This window comes from Henckelia pumila, chromosome 4 (assembly GCF_033568475.1).
Source record: "Henckelia pumila isolate YLH828 chromosome 4, ASM3356847v2, whole genome shotgun sequence".
NCBI classification, from domain to species: Eukaryota; Viridiplantae; Streptophyta; class Magnoliopsida; order Lamiales; family Gesneriaceae; genus Henckelia; species Henckelia pumila.
In genome coordinates this window covers 126036587-126054481 of record NC_133123.1, presented here as the reverse complement: position 1 = coordinate 126054481, position 17895 = coordinate 126036587, and the positions used below count along the sequence as shown (strand labels likewise).

General features: G+C 35.8%; 3 protein-coding genes across 8 annotated transcripts; 2 read left to right on the top strand and 1 right to left on the bottom strand.

Moving 5' to 3' along the window:
* Window positions 1–448: 448 nt before the first annotated feature.
* Window positions 449–4877, top strand: LOC140860251 (spermine synthase). 3 transcript variants are annotated; one of them, XM_073263175.1, is made up of 11 exons: window positions 449–609; window positions 1527–1753; window positions 2133–2177; window positions 2362–2438; window positions 2536–2658; window positions 3224–3328; window positions 3414–3486; window positions 3583–3654; window positions 3810–4005; window positions 4089–4218; window positions 4544–4877. In XM_073263175.1, the coding sequence occupies exons 2-11, from the start codon at window positions 1558–1560 to the stop codon at window positions 4604–4606; spliced, it is 1080 nt and encodes a 359-aa protein (XP_073119276.1). In that variant the 5' UTR covers window positions 449–609; window positions 1527–1557; the 3' UTR covers window positions 4607–4877. The 3 variants fall into 3 exon arrangements, with proteins under 3 accessions (XP_073119276.1, XP_073119278.1, XP_073119277.1); XM_073263177.1 differs by lacking the exon at window positions 449–609 and adding an exon at window positions 715–905; XM_073263176.1 differs by lacking the exon at window positions 449–609 and adding an exon at window positions 998–1356.
* A 1541-nt stretch (window positions 4878–6418) lies between these two features.
* Window positions 6419–10644, top strand: LOC140864150 (plastidial pyruvate kinase 4, chloroplastic). Of its 3 annotated transcripts, none has more exons than XM_073268095.1 (6): window positions 6419–6659; window positions 6956–7097; window positions 7273–7339; window positions 7748–8208; window positions 8475–10121; window positions 10368–10644. In XM_073268095.1, the coding sequence occupies exons 3-6, from the start codon at window positions 7283–7285 to the stop codon at window positions 10501–10503; spliced, it is 2301 nt and encodes a 766-aa protein (XP_073124196.1). In that variant the 5' UTR covers window positions 6419–6659; window positions 6956–7097; window positions 7273–7282; the 3' UTR covers window positions 10504–10644. The 3 variants fall into 3 exon arrangements, with proteins under 3 accessions (XP_073124196.1, XP_073124198.1, XP_073124197.1); XM_073268097.1 differs by having other exon boundaries at window positions 6956–7181; XM_073268096.1 differs by lacking the exon at window positions 6956–7097.
* Window positions 10645–10950: 306 nt separating this feature from the next.
* On the bottom strand, window positions 10951–16280 carry LOC140860220 (cyclic nucleotide-gated ion channel 1-like). 2 transcript variants are annotated; one of them, XM_073263112.1, is made up of 9 exons: window positions 16022–16280; window positions 15647–15677; window positions 15090–15231; window positions 13685–14252; window positions 13153–13365; window positions 12757–13040; window positions 12553–12664; window positions 12113–12349; window positions 10951–11864 (listed from the first exon to the last, which is right to left on the bottom strand). In XM_073263112.1, exons 3-9 carry the CDS (start codon window positions 15116–15118, stop codon window positions 11166–11168), a joined length of 2142 nt encoding a protein of 713 aa, XP_073119213.1. In that variant the 5' UTR covers window positions 15119–15231; window positions 15647–15677; window positions 16022–16280; the 3' UTR covers window positions 10951–11165. The 2 variants fall into 2 exon arrangements, with proteins under 2 accessions (XP_073119213.1, XP_073119212.1); XM_073263111.1 differs by lacking the exon at window positions 15647–15677.
* Window positions 16281–17895: the final 1615 nt, after the last annotated feature.

The following is a 17895-nucleotide window of genomic DNA, read 5'->3' as shown; positions in this document are numbered from 1 at the left end:
AACGAATTACTTAATTTGGTCACTTATGAAAATGTATTATTTTTTATGCTAAAAAAATTATATTTTTAATTGTAAATATGAGTATAATTGACTTGTCTTCATCTCACAAAAACTTACTCTTCTCCAAATCAAATTTGTCACCCGAATATAACCTTATGTTTTCTCAATTTTATTTTATTCACAAAATCAATCTATGCTAGTGATATAGATTAGATAGAAATACATTATAGTTATTTACTTGGTCAAATCTTCTAAAGCAGGGATTAGTCTATTTTCGCCCTTTTGTTTTTCTTCTTGGAAAAGTTACCAACCAATTTTCAAAAATTAAATTTTAATTATATATATATAAATTAATTTCGTAATTCTTCAAAAAAAAAAAAAAAATTTAATTTCGTAAGAAAAAAGTATTATTTTGACATTCCCTTTCTATATATTTCCTCCATTAACGCTATTTCTCTACACGAGATACTCTAGTTTATTCTGGAGAAGAAAAAGACTGAAAGGATTTCAGTCTTTCTCCGCTGCAATTCCTCACATCTCGATTCGTTCTCGGAAGCGACTGTGTTTTTAACTTTTCTGCACAAATTGTATCAGCACCCTGAATTACTGGTCTGAATGCATTTCTTTTTCTGGGTTTTGTCTTTTCTTTTCATGCGTGTAATCTGTCCGCAAATGGGTTTATTTTTATTTTTTTTTTGGTTTTTGCATTTGAGTTCGGAAGTTTTGAGTTTGTCGATATTTTAAAGAAGACAATATTTTTACAAGCTCTAAAGTTGGTTTCTTTATTTTAAAAATCTTTCTGTTCCGGATTTTAATTAAACCCTGAAAGCTGCTTTCGTGCGAATGAAATTTTAGAACAGGAAACATTGCGCCACTTGTCGATTTCTTCACGTTGTCTAAAAAAGGTTTGATCTTTTGCCTGCAAAGAGCGATTTTTTGTCATTAGAAATACAATAATGGTCGGTGGGATGGCTTTTTTTTAAAAAAATTAAAATTGTTCAAGGCTTTAAGCTTTGAGATTATTTTTATGAATAGGTAAAGAATTTGAACCGTTCGTGGGAGCAGAATTTTCCATTTGATTACTTCTGTGTTATATTCAAGAATGCTATTCTTGTCGACTTTTAGCAGCTTGAGAGTCACGCAGCGTTTTTTGGCATACTTTTCTTACGTTGGAGATGCTGTTAAGATTATTCTTCATGTATAAAGAAACTAGTAATTGTTACTGAGTCGTTACCTTTCTTTAAATTCCTTTTACAATTTCCCATATTTTTATATTCTTAATCTATCTGTTTTCATTTTCTTGACCTATTACGTTAACCAAGACCAATTCCTAGAACGTGCTGTCAGGTTCTTCTGGTAAACTTGGCTTTTTTCCTTGGGATTGTTGAGTAACTATGCATATGATTCTTTCAGTAGCAGTATTTTCATTGTTGGTTTATATATATGTTTTGTGGGTTTGTGTAAGTTTGTGTTGGTTGTTTATGGTCGTGTGGTAATGTTTTATACGGGTATGATGTTTGTGACAGAGACTGGATCCACAGGAGAAAAGGGTAGTTTATGGAGGGCGACGCATTAAAAGATTTGGACTGCCAGAGGACCCTGGATGGGAGGGGGAGTAGCAACAATGGCTCCGGCAAGGCTATTCTTATCCCAGCTTGTTGTTTAAAAGCTAAAGCATCGAAGCCTGAGCTTGGTACCAAGTGCCATTCAACTGTTGTTTCTGGATGGTTCTCTGAAACACAGCCGTCCTCCGGTATTCCTGATGATCCATTCTCTGCTTTTTTTCCTTTCTTGAAGAGAGGCCTGGTGGAGTGAGAGGAAAGGTGGCAGGCCCTCGACCCTTTGAATATTTGCAAAACATGTTTGATTTTACGAATAATACATTCACAAAAAAAGGGGCCTGGGGAGTGAGAGGAGGGCTGGCAAGTCCCTCCACCTCTTTAAATTTTTACGAAACATTGTTTGAGTTGATGAATAATTCGTACACAAAAATAGACGACAGACTCTACAAATTTTTGGAGATTTAATTTTACCTTTCCTCTCATGATCTCTACGCGCTGGCTCCCCACTTGAGGAAATGGAGTGTGTGCTTGGTTATGTATAATGTGATTTTATTTCATGGACTTTTACAGATAAATTTGGGAAGCAAGTGTTTTTCAACAATCCAATGTGGCCAGGTATATTTCCTACATTCTTGCTCTGTTTTCAAAATTGATAGAATTGATTTGCATCTCATTTTACGACAAGAAATGTGGTCATACACTTAAAATTTGGCTACTCAGTCAAATTCAACCATCTTGACTCTTATTCCAGTGTTTACAGCTCTGTATATATTATTAAATGTGTCGTTACTCATTGTAGGAGAAGCACATTCCCTGAAGGTGGAGAATATTTTGTTTCAGGAGAAGTCAAAATACCAAGAGGTTCTGGTTTTCCAGGTTTGGCACCTTCAATTGTAGAATATTTCATCGTTTATATGTGGGAAATTTTCTCGTCCCTATGAAGTTCTAAGCTCGTCCTATTATATTTTCCCAGTCCTCAGCATATGGGAGAGTACTTGTGCTGGATGGCATTCTTCAGCTGACAGAGAAAGATGAATGTGCTTACCAGGAGATGATAGCCCATCTCCCTCTTTGCTCTATCAAATCCCCCAAAAATGTATGGCTTTGCTTCTGTTTGTCCATTTTGTACTATGCCTCAGCTTCATCACATCTTTTTAACTTCAGAGTTTTGAGAATCAGCTGAACTTCTGCTATTTTTTCTGTTGATAAGAGATTATGCGGTCCTCACACCTAAACTGATACTAGTCTTCGCCTCAGTGTTAAACTATAGTTTCATTTATTTTAAATATTACTTTGTTAGCTTCAAATTCAAGTGGTTGAGTATAGTGTCTCGCTGTTCTTTATTTTTTTTACCTGGCTGATTACAAGCTATTGTGATGATCTTAGATTTTTCACTGCCTATGCTTCCATGCAGTGACTTTTGTCTTTCGGGCTTCTATAGATTCTGAATGAGCTGGAATGCCATGCAATTTATGTTGAAATATCTATATTTTTTTATTTACTAACGGTAGATACTATTTGTTTGCGAAGTTTTTCCCCCCAAAGTACTTTGCGTGCCCTGTAATGGAGAGGTGAAATCGTTTCTTCTGCGTATGGTCTCCTTCCCTTTACTGTAACGAACTTTCAATTGATGCCCCTGGCTGCTGTTCATGTGCTTTCAGGTTCTGGTAGTTGGTGGTGGTGATGGTGGAGTTCTTAGGGAAATTTGCCGTCACAGCTCTGTGGAGTTGATTGATATTTGTGAGATAGATCAGATGGTCATAGATGTTAGTGATTATTTTGTGACACAGTTATTAGACAATTCTCTTGAATCCGTTTGTTAGGGTTGTCAAGTTTCCGTCTGTATTACAGGTAAGCAAGAAATTCTTTCCGGAGTTGGCTATTGGTTTTGAGGACCCTCGTGTACGCCTTCATGTTGGTGATGGTATGTGTATCATCTCCTGCAGAATATTTTGAAATAAATTCACTTACAAATTTGTTGTGTTTCATTTATATACGTATATCTTGTAACATTTGACAGCTATTGAATTTTTAAAGCAAGCACCTGAAGGGAAATATGATGCAATTATTGTCGATTCATCCGACCCTGTGGGTATGTGTGCTGATAATAAGTGAACCTATTAAAATGATGTATTTCTCTCATTTGTTACTGTTGGTTATGTCTTGTGTGAATCCTGGCGCGATTGCCTTTGATTGTGATATCTTATTCCTCACACTTTTATTGAACAAATTGATTCATCATTACAGGTCCGGCTCAGGAGCTGGTGGAGAAACCATTTTTCAAGAACATTGCTCGAGCATTAAGGCCTGGCGGTGTGCTATGTACCATGGCTGAGAGTATGTGGCTCCATACGCATCTAATCGACGATATTATTTATATTTGTCGCGAAATATTCAAGGGTTCTGTTCACTATGCGTGGGCTAGTGTTCCTACATATCCAAGGTAAGATTAGATGCTCCCCCACACCAAAATGATAAACCGGTATAATAACTTTTCATGTCCTAAATATTTTTGTCTCTCAACAGTGGAGTTATTGGGTTTCTTTTATGCTCTACGGAAGGGCCACCTGTTGATTTTGTTCACCCTATTAACCCTATCGAGAAGCTGCGTGGCGCTCTTGAGTTTAGGAGAGAACTCAAGTTTTACAACACACAGGTCATCTTCTATTCTGTGTCTTTATTGTGCATCACCAGTTTCTTTTTATCCACCATTCGGATTTCGTTAGGAAATACTACTTGAGAAGGCAAAATGACAGGTTTCTGAACCACCTAAAAATAACATGGCTCCATAAAATTCGAGCTGTCTTGAATATAAACTTGTGGGGTGATATTTGGCTTGATTCGATTCTTGTGCACCTTTAATGTAGCTCTTGCTCTTCCTTTGCCATCTGCGTATACATTGAAAAGCATAAGAGTTTCATCGCATATACGCAGAAACCATGAATAGACTCGCTTACAATTTCTCTATGTTGATTCCACAGATTCATGAAGCTGCCTTTGCCTTGCCGTCTTTCGTGAAGCGGGAGGTGACAGCTCTTCGTTGAACAGGTCCACGTATAAATGGGTTTCTATATGCATATTTTGGAGTGCGGATGGTGATTTTCGAGCATGTATCTTGTGTATCAGCTTGCCACCTACTGATTCTGAGTTTGCTAAAGATGTGTAGAATGAATATACAACACGGGACATGGATTCTTCCTCGAGTAGTATAATAGTTTGTTGTGATAATGGAGTCTCTCTATTTGGTTATTATTATTTAAATATCACTTATTGTAAATTTGGCTCGACTTTGATATATATATATATGGTTGATGAGATGTCAGCATAATAATGATAGTACTCTTATATATGTATATAAAACCGTATTACCAATTGAATTCAATCAGTCAAGTGTTAATTATTAATTAATTAAAAAGCTACCCTTTTATGGGAGTAAGATAAGATTAGATGGACAGTGGAACGAGAAATACTATGTGGTGCTACGAAGGAGTTAGAAGGTAGCGCCTTATTGCATTACCTCATAGGATTCGGTAATGAGTATTATCATTTAAATATATGACTTGCAATTATGTGAGTTAATGGGAACAAGATCCTCTACTATAGAAAGCAAAGCAACTTGTGATACGGGGAGATATTTATCATTTAAATACACCACGGCCAATTATATCTAGTTTTTCATTATTTAAATTAATTATATCATTTGTGTAGATTTTTTTTCGTTTAAATTAATTAAATTTATATACATGGATCGGGGAATTTAAATGGTAAAAATCTGTATATATATATATATTGTTTGTTTTTTCACAGTGGAGAATCTTGACCCAATTTTATGACATCTGACCAGTTTGGTTACAGAAGCATTTTGTTTTAAAAGGTGTTTTGTTAAGTTGGTTTTTAAAAGTCCTTTTTTAAGTAAAAGTTGTAATAATTTTGTGTTTGGATAAATAGATTGAAAATATTTTTTTTAGTTGAGTTAAAAAAAACATTTGAAAAGCTATAAATATGAGTTTTAAAAAAAAAACTTATTTTGGTTTAAATAAATGCTTTTAAAAGCACTGCATGTCTATCCAAAGTCCAAACACATATGAAACAGTCAAAGCACTTTTTTTTTATTAAAAAAAAGTACATTTTCTCTTCTAACTTTTTAATCCAAACGCTAATTTAGAAATTAACAATGACTTATTTTTTTTTATAATTTTATGATATCTGAGTATATATATAATAAAATAATAGCTTTATTTTTATTGCTTATCATCAAGAATGATCTTACTGTTATTAAAAGAGTCCTAGTGGTCATGAAATATTTACAAATTGTGTTAATGGTAAAAGTGGAATGATGATTCTAAAGTCGAGAGCGAGAGTTAAACCATGATTCTTTTGAAAGTTGAAACCCTAAATCGAAATAAAAATGATATCTTGATATATTTATATTTTCGGTTTTCATCTCCACATCAGAATGAATCGAGATAAAATCAAAAACTTACTATTTGTTCTCTAAAAAATCGAAAACTTACTAAAACTAAGAAATAGAACTAGACTCGTAAATCCGCTTTAAATTTCAAACTCTTACCGCATACACATATACACATTAATTTGTATTCGTATAAGTAAACTGCTTAATTTATCTAAAATCTTATTTAACCCTTACTTTTATATTAAATTTGAGATTTTTTCATCATCTCACAATTTTTAACTTTATTTTCCTTCCCGGTAAAATTTTAGTTCAAATAGTTTACCAAATCCAAATCGACACCATTGGTGAACCGGAACCAAAAAACGTGTTTTGCACTGATTTGTTTTGCAAAAAGCGCATGTTGTTAATCGCGGCTTCGTATATGTCGCATTACAAGAAGATTCTGCCACAGAACTCTTGATTCCAATCGAGCAGCCGAATCTGGCATGCGCTCGCCACACTCCCTTCTTTCTATTTTCCTTGAACAAATTCTTTTACCATTTCGCGAAATTCCGATTCTTTTTCTTGCATAATTTTTATACAGAATGATCATGTACTTTAATCGAGAGAAAAACTGAAGCTTGAGTTGGATTTCCAAGGTCTTCCTGATTGTTCTGGAATCTGGAGAACCGGCGCCCATTTCGGTACGCCTTTCGGCTTTCGTGCGTGGTGTGATGGCTTTTGCATTTCCTTTTATGTTGTTTCGTTGCATTTAAGTGGTTTAGTTCAATTTTTTTTTTTCTGGAGTTTGTGTCTTCTTGCGAAAATTGATTGAGCTTTCGTGTTCTTTGATTATATATTTGAATGCTGTAAAGATTGTTGCGTGTGTCTGGTGAACGGATACGAGATCTTTATGGGATTATTTTTCTGTTGTTCTGTTGTTTAACCGACAAAAGTTTAAACTTTTGCGCCTGCCTGATCGTGTGTATGCATGTTGTAGGCAGTTGAAATGAAGTCGAATCTAGTTCTTGGAAAATTTTAGCTCAGATGAACGGATTCCAGCTTACTTGTACGATTGGAATGTAAATAACTAGCAAGGGGAGGAAATGATGCTAATGATCTTTGAGAACCTAGTTATCTCGGTATAATAATTTGACCAGCCCAATACCTGCTTTATAGGATTTGTTCCTTGATTCTATCAAGTCACCATAAATTTGTTGTTAATGGTATTTATAAAGCTGAACCTTTTTTTAAAAAAAATAATTATTATTTATAAGTTAAAGCAATAAATTAAATCAATTTTGTTTTTGGTTTCAGGAACTCAAAGATGGCTGGAGTGATTGCAACTTTCTCGATAACCGAACTGGCTTCATTTATAAATCGGGTTGGTTTCCCTATCCCCTGGTGCGGGAGATTGTTTGTTTATTCATTGATTTGGATCTGTAAATTAATTAGCTCTAGGTTTATATATATATACATATACATATATATATATATATATATATATATATTTTTAAAAAATTGCATCTAGTGTATCTTGTAAAGGGGAATCAAGCATTAAGAGGGATTAAAGATAGCCCATCAACAAAAAAGTGTGTTAGCTAAAGGATTCTTCTAATTTTTTTTATTTTATTTTTTTGTGTGGATGAGTTAGTTTTATGCACTAATCCCGGTTGAAAATGATTAACGATGCAACACTTAGGTATATCTGATTTCGCATGCATCCCCTTTGATATTGGAGTTTAATAGATTTTCTTAGCCTGACAGAAAAATGTTTTCTTTGTCCATGCAGACCGGTATATCTGATTTCGCATATCCCAACTCATATGGAAAGTCAGCGGTCCCTCCATGCAAGTCCAGCACTAAACTAACAGCTTGTAGAAATAACATATTATTGTTTCAAAGATCAAGAGGGAAACTCGCGCTAAGAACTGTTGCCCATGGCATGTCACGTGACAATGCTGAGAGCTACCGCTCCCATCATTCGACTGACGATCCACTGTTTATCTGTCCTGAAGATGATGACAATTCTGAGAAATCAGGAAATGATGATTCAGTGTTTATATGTCCCGAGAATGATGACCATTCCAAGAGGCCACGAAAGGACTCACAGGCGAACCTGATGCTCGAGTTGCAACCAACTGCCATGAAAGAGGTGAACCAAGATAGTCTTCCTGACAAGCTGAAAGCTGTTCAGTTGCATATTCTAGCCATGGAGCAGTGGAATGCATCCAGGCTCAAAATGTGCCACCGGTATGTTATGTTTCTGCAGAAATATAATGAGTTATTTCTGGGCTTATGCTTCCTCCTACACATATATTGGTTTTGTCCTTGTATGAAACATTGCATCGTGAGCCAGATATTTCCATAACACGATCCGAATAAAGATACTTGAATAAATCTAAAATATTCCGGTTTGTGGATTTGAAACTTGTATACTACAATTCTAAAAAATTAATGCACCACTTTCCAGTTTCACAAATTTAATAGGTACTAACATGGTTTTCTCTCATTGGCAGAAACTATGCAGCGAGTGCTACCAACATGATACACTATTTGGCTCTTAAAAGCTTAGATGTAGAACAGACTAAAGAAGAGCTTTCTTCTATTGGACTTTCAGATTTAGAGGACATAAATCCATATGTTCTTTCAAGTCTTGCTGCATGCATTCAAATGCTTGTCTGCTCGAGGTCGGATTCATTGCTAAGCATGGAAGGTTCTGTTGAGGAGCTTCCCATTCACAGGAACATTGAATCTCAAACTGGGAACCTCTCAAGGACTACAATGATGAAAATGGCATCTTCTAATAAGGATCTATTGCTTGGAACTCTTCAGGGCCCTAGAATGACTCATATCATGGTAACAGTAGGCCAGGAGGTAGTGGAAAATGACACACTTGTAGCTGATCTCATCAATTCGGGAACCAGCACTTTTCGTATCAACTGTGCACATGGAAATCCTGAAATTTGGGGTAAGATCATTAGCATGGTGAAGAGAAGCTCCCAGCTTCTGGAGAAACCTTGTAGGGTCCTCATGGACTTAGCCGGACCAAAGCTAAGAACTGGGAAACTGAAGGCTGGTCCAGGTGTTGTTAAAATCTCTCCCAAAAGGAATGCTGTTGGTGGTGTCCTACGTCCAGCCCAAGTTTGGCTTTCACCACAAGGAGCAGGTCCACCACCACCTCATGTATCACCTGATGTTATTATCCATGTGGATGGCCAAGAATTTCTCAGTAAGTTGGAGATCGATGACTCTGTAAGTTTTTCTGATGCCCGAGGAAAGCGTAGGAGTCTCAGGATTTTAAGCAAGTGTCCTATTTTTTCTGGTGTTGGGTTCATGGCTGAGTGCAGCAAGACTGCATATGTTGAATCTGGAACAGCATTGTATGCTAAGAAGAAGCGTCGAAAACACTCCACTGGTTTTGTGGTGGATGTTCCCCCTTCCGAGCAATTTGTTAGATTGAGAGTTGATGACTTGCTGACAATATCTCGAAATTCTTCAGACGAAGGGGGAGGATTGAATTGTTCAGACATCGGCTCCCATAGGATAACTTGCCCATCTGGCTATCTATTCGATTCAGTCAAACCAGGAGACCGCATTTCATTTGATGATGGAAAGATATGGGGTGTTATCAAAGGAACTAGCATTACCGAAGTGATTGTTTCAATCACTCACGCTGGTCTTAAAGGTACCAAACTTGGCACAGAAAAATCCATCAACATCCCAGACAGTGATATTTGTTATGAGGGTCTCACTTCTAAGGATCTTATGGATCTAGATTTTGTGGCTGCCCATGCTGACATGGTTGGGATTTCGTTTGTACGAGATGTTAAGGATATTATCTTGTTGCGCCAAGAACTTGCAAAGAGACAAATTTCAAACTTGGGGATTGTCTTGAAGATCGAGACAAAATGTGGATTCAAGAAATTACCCCTTTTAATATTGGAAGCAATGAAATCTCCAAACCCATTGGGTGTGATGATTGCCAGAGGCGATCTTGCGGTGGAATGTGGGTGGGAAAAGCTTGCAGACATACAGGAAGAAATTATATCTATTTGCAGTGCTGCCCATGTACCAGTAATTTTGGCAACACAGGTTTTGGAGTCGCTTGTTAAGTCTGGGGTGCCAACCAGAGCAGAAATTATAGATGCAGACAAGGGGAGGAGGTACGTAGAATTACAACTTTTTGTTTCATTATATGATTTTTGTTCCACCTATTCATCGGCATAATTGCAAGATTTTTGTACGAGCTTTAAAAAGAATTTCTTAACCCAGACTCTACCACCTACCTATAGGTTGTTTAAAACAATTTTCTTGTGAATTAGATACTTAAATGCCAAGTATGGCTGGTGACGATCACGAACCTCGGATTGTTTCGTACATGTTCAAATGAAATGATATGTTCACTGCAGGACTAGTTGTGTGATGTTGAACAAAGGGAAGCATATTCTGAAGGCCGTCTGTGCTCTGGATACCATTTTAAACAGGCAATGTGCCAAGACGAAACCAGAATTGAAGCCTCTCATGCTCTCCTCCAATGTAAACTAGTCAAAAGTAAGATCTCTCTTCTTTCTACTTTTTTTTCAGCACCACTCTTCTGTACATAAGGTGCGGATGAAGTGTATGACATTAGGTTTTGTTTCAATTTGTTATTTAAATGACATTTTGCTCTTTCTTTGCGTATACAAATCATTGACACCGAGTGTATAAATACCGGATTATTCTATGCTACACGTGGAGTACTTATCCCCCATGATGTGGTCAAATATCAACCATCGGATCATCAAGACATATGTCAATTTCCATAAAAATATATGAGTTCCACGTGATCTAATGATATTAAAATAAGGGGAAAAACACTCCCGATGTAGCATAGACTAACCCATAAATACCTTAGCACTCTTAAACACGAGAATGATTCAAATTATACATTACATTTTTGACAAAAATGCCAACTGCTTTTTCCTAAATTCCTTTCATTCAAGAAGGCCGACGTGGAAGTTTTGCTTAATGCAATAAATGGGGTCAGATGGTAAATGTTTCACGCATACAACATACATATCACATAATATATAGAAGGGACTCGTGTCTTGATATCCCACTGTACTGAAACGGAACAAAGCCAAGCCTTGAGTCGGACCTCATACCTATATATATTTATAACAAACGAAAAGCTATTTAATACAATTGACCTAAAATAATGTACACAATCATTTCTCTTCAGCTGTAAAATCTGGCTCAGCAGGCTTCTGAAGTAGAATAGGTGATATCCTTTCCGTAGTTCTGGTCTTTCTAGTACCGTTTCGTCGCAATGCTCGTAGTGCATTCGCAGCAAATCTCGAGGCATAGATGGTCGCCCCTAAACTCAGTGAGCTAGCCCCACCTTTCGCCAATGCATCCTGCCATCGGTTTTCTTCTTCTCGGAGAGACTCTTCTAGCTTCTTCCTACTATAGCGCCGCCATGCTGCTTGTACAAAACAAGCCGCCCAAGACCTCCACTGTTGCGAGTAAAACCTAAAAGTATGGCGTAGCTGTTTACTGTGTAGTCGTCGGAATTGAGATGCTACAAACTTCAAATCATCGGCCTTCAATGCAAATGCTTCAACTTCTGATAGAGCTTGGACAGTTCTAGTCGAGATAGGGAGGTTAGCTGATGAGTTCGGATCCAGTGCCCAAGTAAGGAGCTCTTCCCCACAAAAATCACCTGCTTTTAGGGTATCTGAGTTAAAAAACCCGGTACGTCCTCCATTTGTCGTTACAGTCAGCAATTTCCCACGCATTATAAACAGCATTTCATCCACTGGATCCCCTTCTCGTACTATGTAGCTGTCCTCGGTGTAAAGCAATGGTTTGAGACGGTCACACAATGCATCGAGGAGTCGATCATCCATTTTCTCAAACATTGGCACCTGAATGACAGACAATTTACATTGTTATTCGCCAATTAGAAGAATCAATGTGCCATACTTTCACAAGAGACAGCATGCGAGATTATAAATAAATCATTTCCACCCGTTTCTCCCACTTGAATTCGGCATACGAAGTTACAAGTCAGTCTACCTAAGTCCAATTTTCTATTCAAGATTATGGTACTCGGCAGCAAATGAAGAACTGGTGTCAAATTTGATGCAATAAATGGGTAAGTTGAAGAACTTACTCTTTTCAATAAATCCAAACAGAGATGCCGTTTGATATCTCTTCTTAGATCCTTGGGAAGATTATGGACCAGATTTTCTTCTTCAACACCTCTAGTTTCCTGCCATCTGTATTGCTCGTACCTCCTGATTCTCTCCCTCAAACTATCAGGAAGCAAACGATGAGACATCCATTGCTCTGCATCTCGTCTTTTAACCCTCATCTCCTCTAATCTTAAAGTTGTGGATTGCAGATACGTCTGTTTTTACCAACACTACAGATTAGTAGGAACTTATACTACAAAAGGCGTCCCTAAGACTTATCATCTTAATATATTGGCGCACTTGGCCAAATTTATTCTAAGCAATTTTAGAGACGACCTTTGCATGTGTCTCTTCGTTACCAAAAATAAATGTCATTTCATTGGCTCCAAGTTAAAGAGTAGTGAAACTACTTACTCACCTGCATATTGCCAATCAGAAATGAGAACAGAACCAAGCCCGATATAGAAATAGAAACCGCAAAGCAAATTTCCCAAACAAAGGTGCTTGTTTTAAGGTTTTGGCCAAGGGAACTGTAACAACAGACAAAAGCTTAGCTCCATATCCTGAATCAGAAACTCGACCAACAGAATACAAGCTATATCATCCAATAGGAGAAATATACCTTAAATTTTGCAACCCCCACCAGAAACAGTAGAAGAATTTCTGAGGAAAATCTTTTGATTCAACAACACCAGATTGAAGGGCATTGAGAAATATTCCAAAGTCAAAAGCAGTCGTATTGGGATCCTGAATTGGGCAGGAATTGTTCAACATGGTGCTGAATCCTGTGTGGTTGGCACCACAATGAAATGCAGCAAATCGACAATCAGTCTGATTACCACAGGCTTTTCTCCAGCAAGTTGTTTCACGTTCTATTGAAAACAAATACCAAAAGGCTCCAAGCACCTAAAAGGGGATAAATATAAGAAATCAGGCTGATAGTTCAACGAGTCGCAGCACTGTTTATTCTGGAAGCAAATGAGTGAATATGAACTAAATTCGAAAAAAACAAACTCACGTGACTGGCAAGCATGTAAAGAAAGAGATTGAAGGCAGCCCCAGCCCATGCTGTTTCAGTGAGTATACCAGAAGTTCTAGTGACTTCTTTGTACAAAGGATAAACACGGAGAATCCTTGGTATATATTGTAAGAACACCACATATTTTAACAAATTCTTAGTGTTGAAAGATTTCGCACCACTCAGTTTGGGAATGACAATCCAGATTACAACCTGGAAATCGTTAGATAATCAGATTCATGGGTACACATCAACAAAAGTATATCTGAACATGAATAGCAACTTCTGGGAAATAAATGTATAAAGAATATAATAATTTTGTAGATTTCAGGTCAGCATTTTCTCACAAAGTTGCTATATAGTTACAAGAGCAAGGACCTTGGAAAACGCTCACAGGCAACCTTTGCTGATTTCTTGTCATAAAAAAATAATATTGTTTCTAGTGGAAGAGTATGTTTTATCCCACATGTAATGGACATCTATGCATATGCACAATTAGGTCATAATGTGGAAATGTAAATTTTTCTCTCACCTGAGGAAGCGGAAGAACTGCAAGGATGTCAATTATGAAGTATGACGACAGATATCTCTTTGCTATCTCCCAAGAATCTTCAACTAGAACACCTCTTCCAAATACACGAGAAGACGGGGCAATGAAACCAGTGTGAAATTGAAATAGAATATGGATCAGGTAAAACACATCTGTAAAGGATCGTAGAATACTGGCTGTAAGCTCCAGTTTTGGGTCCAAATCAAGGCATTTCTTTTCATCATCAACAATGGGAATATAGAAAAACAAGGGGTCCAAAGAGATGGCAAGCACGCATGATAATACAAATATCTTATTCCATTTCTGAAGGAATAATCCCTGTGGATCAAGAATTTTCTTCCGAGATCCCTCGTCATCCGCCAGAAACTTTCTCAGTGAGAAGGATCTTATGGATCCTGTGAACCTTTTTATTCTATCAGAACCAGATTCTAAACCCCTCTGGAATTTGTCTGAGACTGACGACACTGCCACTCGAAGTTTACCCTCTGGTACTCCACTCTCAGATGGAGAATGCCCATTGAAAATTTTCTCGGATCTCCAATCTTGAAACCTAATAGGAGAGAGCCATTAGCAGCACTCATACTACCTTGAAATTTTATATGAGCCTTTTGTGTTTCTAGAGCTTAAAATATATTTTAGCAGCTTGTAAGCTCTCATATCTTCGACAGTAAGCTCTTAAAGTAATGAATATAATAAATTCTTGTATAAGGAAAAAATCGAAAGGGAAGAGAAATTAATCAAATGATTAGGAAAACAGAGAAAAATAGTAAGGGAAATTAAATTTTAGAGTAGTTTGGGACTAAAAATAAGTATTGGGATTATTAGGACGATTCTAAACAAAAATTATATCCCAAGGCATGACCTTATTTTTTAAAAATAAAAAAACACTTATGCGATCCTAGTAGGTTGTTTTTAAATCTTATAAAACCTGACAGCTTACAAACCATTAAACACCTTATAAACTTTTGTACATAGCTTATAGATTTAACCGAACAGTCTCTAATTTTCTCATGAATGACTTTCCTTCCCCTTTTAAGAGGTTTTTGAAAGGAGTTGAAAAGAAGGGAAAGCAGCCAAGTAGTTAAACTGATCATGGGAAACATATGAAGAGCCATTACTTTATTTTACATCTCTTTTTTTAACCTAGCCCAATTTCATTTCTACTTTAACACAAGAAATGAGAGATATCTTTAGAATATAGCCCCCATGAGTTGATGAATCCTTCTCGAAGTGAAGTACTCTCTCCTTATAGAATAAATTATTTTCTGTTTAGGTTTTTTCTGCCTTCAATTTTTATGAACAAGCTAGAACAACTAAATCCATAAATGCTACCTAGACCTTTACTGCCTCTTATAAATGGATCTGTGAGTGATCGTGACAAACTAACCTCACAAACTTTTCTTGGTGGTTATTCATAACTCCAGCTTACATGAGAAACTTCAGTAGCAACTTATGAACTTCAATACAGGAGCGTAGCAAGAAAGAAAAATGCTTCTGCTAGCACCAAGCACGCTGCAGACAGTTGAGCCCTAAAAAATATTTATGAACCTCCATCAGATGATATTTCAAAACCAAGTGAAAATCTAAATCTAGAAACATGAACAATAAGTTTTACATTGTAAACATGAAAATTCTATATACAACAAACAGATAAACACGTATAACTGACCAAATCGAAACTCTTTCCATACATTTTCTTTAATCCCAAAATGAGACGGAAAAAAAAAATAAATGAAAAAAATTCAAGCACAAGCAGAAAAGAAAGCAAAATCTCTTTGGCACACATGAAATTCGCATTTTCGAGCCCGAAATATGTTTAAATTGCCATCATACAGTACCAATTCCATGCCAAATACGTTTGATTAAACACATTCCTGTCGTTCATTATATTTTTTATAAAAGTAAAAGCTGAAAATTTCCGGGGTACACATAAAAGTCTCTAACCTTTTTTTCCGAAGATATGAAAGCCTCTAACCTAAAATAATAAAAAGGAAACATTTTTCAAAAGCCAAGACAAATGATAATAAAAAGTAACAGTCCACAAACCAAATGTGACGTAAAAGCAAACAACGACGAGTTAACAAAACCAAATGATACACCATCGTTCAAAATCACCCTGAAAAAACGAAACTATGACTGTTAAAAATCATACGGAACTCGATTCGCCCCCAACAAACAGAGAATCACAGAATAGTCGCACTAAGTCAGAATCAAACTTCACAAATTTTTCAAACAGGAACCGATTATTTATCAAACACAAGTCTAACACTTCTTCTGAAAATTAAACTTGAAAAAAAAAACAAAGATTAAAACACATACTGAAGCTATGATTCGTGGTGAAGACCAGTCCGCGACATCGTAAATCACTATGTATGTGAGAGAAGAAAAAAAGGAGGGTGGGGGTTGCGAAGTTATTGCAGGAAGCTTCGCGGAGATTTCACTTCAGTTGCTGAAATTTGGAACGATTCTGACAAATTTTTCCTCCGTGAAAAATTAAAAATCTGCAACTTGCCCTGGGAAATCTGTAATTGTGCTTGTGGCTTTTGGGGAAAAAATGGACAGCGATTCCCACATAACAAACGAGTCCACCAACTACAGTTCAAAGGAAGGGGGAAATTAAAATTAAAAATCCACTAACGTTTTGCCTACGGTTCCCTAGGCGTACGGTGCTTACGGTTTCCCAACCCAAGGCGCGCCAACTATATTACCTCTCTGTTGAGAAATTAAATTAAATTTAAATGTTTTTTTTAAAAAAAAAATTCAAATTTTATTTTCCCGTGAAAAAATAAGTAAGGAGCTAAAAAATAATAATGGTGCATTTGGGGGATAATTTGGAATCCTTGGTTTTCGATGATAGTTTTATTATTTTCAATGAAACCGTAGAGAAAAAAAATTTAAATCTAAAATAGTTACTCATTTATTAGTAATACAATATAGAATGAGTTTTAAATTACATTAATATTGAATGAAATTGAAATTAATCTTAATTAACATGAAATTTATATAAACATGTAATATGTGAATTTGAAGTTATGATTTTACTTCTATGAACAATAACAATATATTTGAAGTAAATTGAAACCTAATGGAGTATTTGTACTCCCTCAATCCAAATGCTGCATAAAGGTTACGCGATTCTAAAAATGGCACCAACATACTATTTATCTTTTCATTATGACTCAAGTATTTATATATAATATTAATTAATTATGGCCGAAAAGATTTTTTTTCTGTGAGCTGAAAGTGTTAAATTTTGTTTTGCAAAATATTTTTCACTCAACAAAATATTATAGATAAAAATTTTAAAAAATTTCTACCATTTTTTCTTGTTCATGATGAAAAAGTGCTAGGAGCCATATTTTCTTATTCTAAATTTTTTAAAGTAATATCCGAACTAATTGACCTTTAAAATAAGGACATCTTATATATAATTGATGAAAAATTGTTGGGAGCCATATTTATATATATATATATATATATATATATATATATATATATGAAAGATTGTAGGATTGCTTCCACGTTTATTATTTTACAAAAAACAAGTTTTAATTGATAATAACGATGCAACTCATTTTTTTAACAATGTAACAACTCAAATATCATAGTTCATTTTATATCCTAAGTCAAAGATACTTATTACACAAGGCAAAAAAAAATTATCTATTCAAACTTGTTGTATTTGCGGAGAGCTCATTTGAAGCGGAATAATGAAATATATGTAAAATTAGGGGTGATTTTTTGGTATACCGTACTAAAACTATTGGTATGGAAAAAAATTCATACCGATACCGATAACGAAATTTCAAAATTTTGGTATGGAAAAATCCATATAATACCATATAGATACCAAAAAAAAAAATTGGTATACCAAAAAAATGTCTGTATATCGAAAAACATTCGGTACGGTATGCCGAAAATTCGGTATTTTGATCCGATATGACAGCCCTGTGTAAAACTAGTCCAAAATCTAAATTAGTAATATATCTATATTATATACATAACTCATAGCTCAAAAATTATCTGTATAATGTCTAAGATACACTCTTAAATTCGGACTTAAAATCTTTAGAATCTTCCCCGAATAGGTAAATATTCCCTTGATAGGAGCCAAAAATTCACCGTTAGGTAACCACAGAAACCCTCCGATGCATTTAAAAATTACACGGCCTTCGGTTTTGCAAGTGATATGT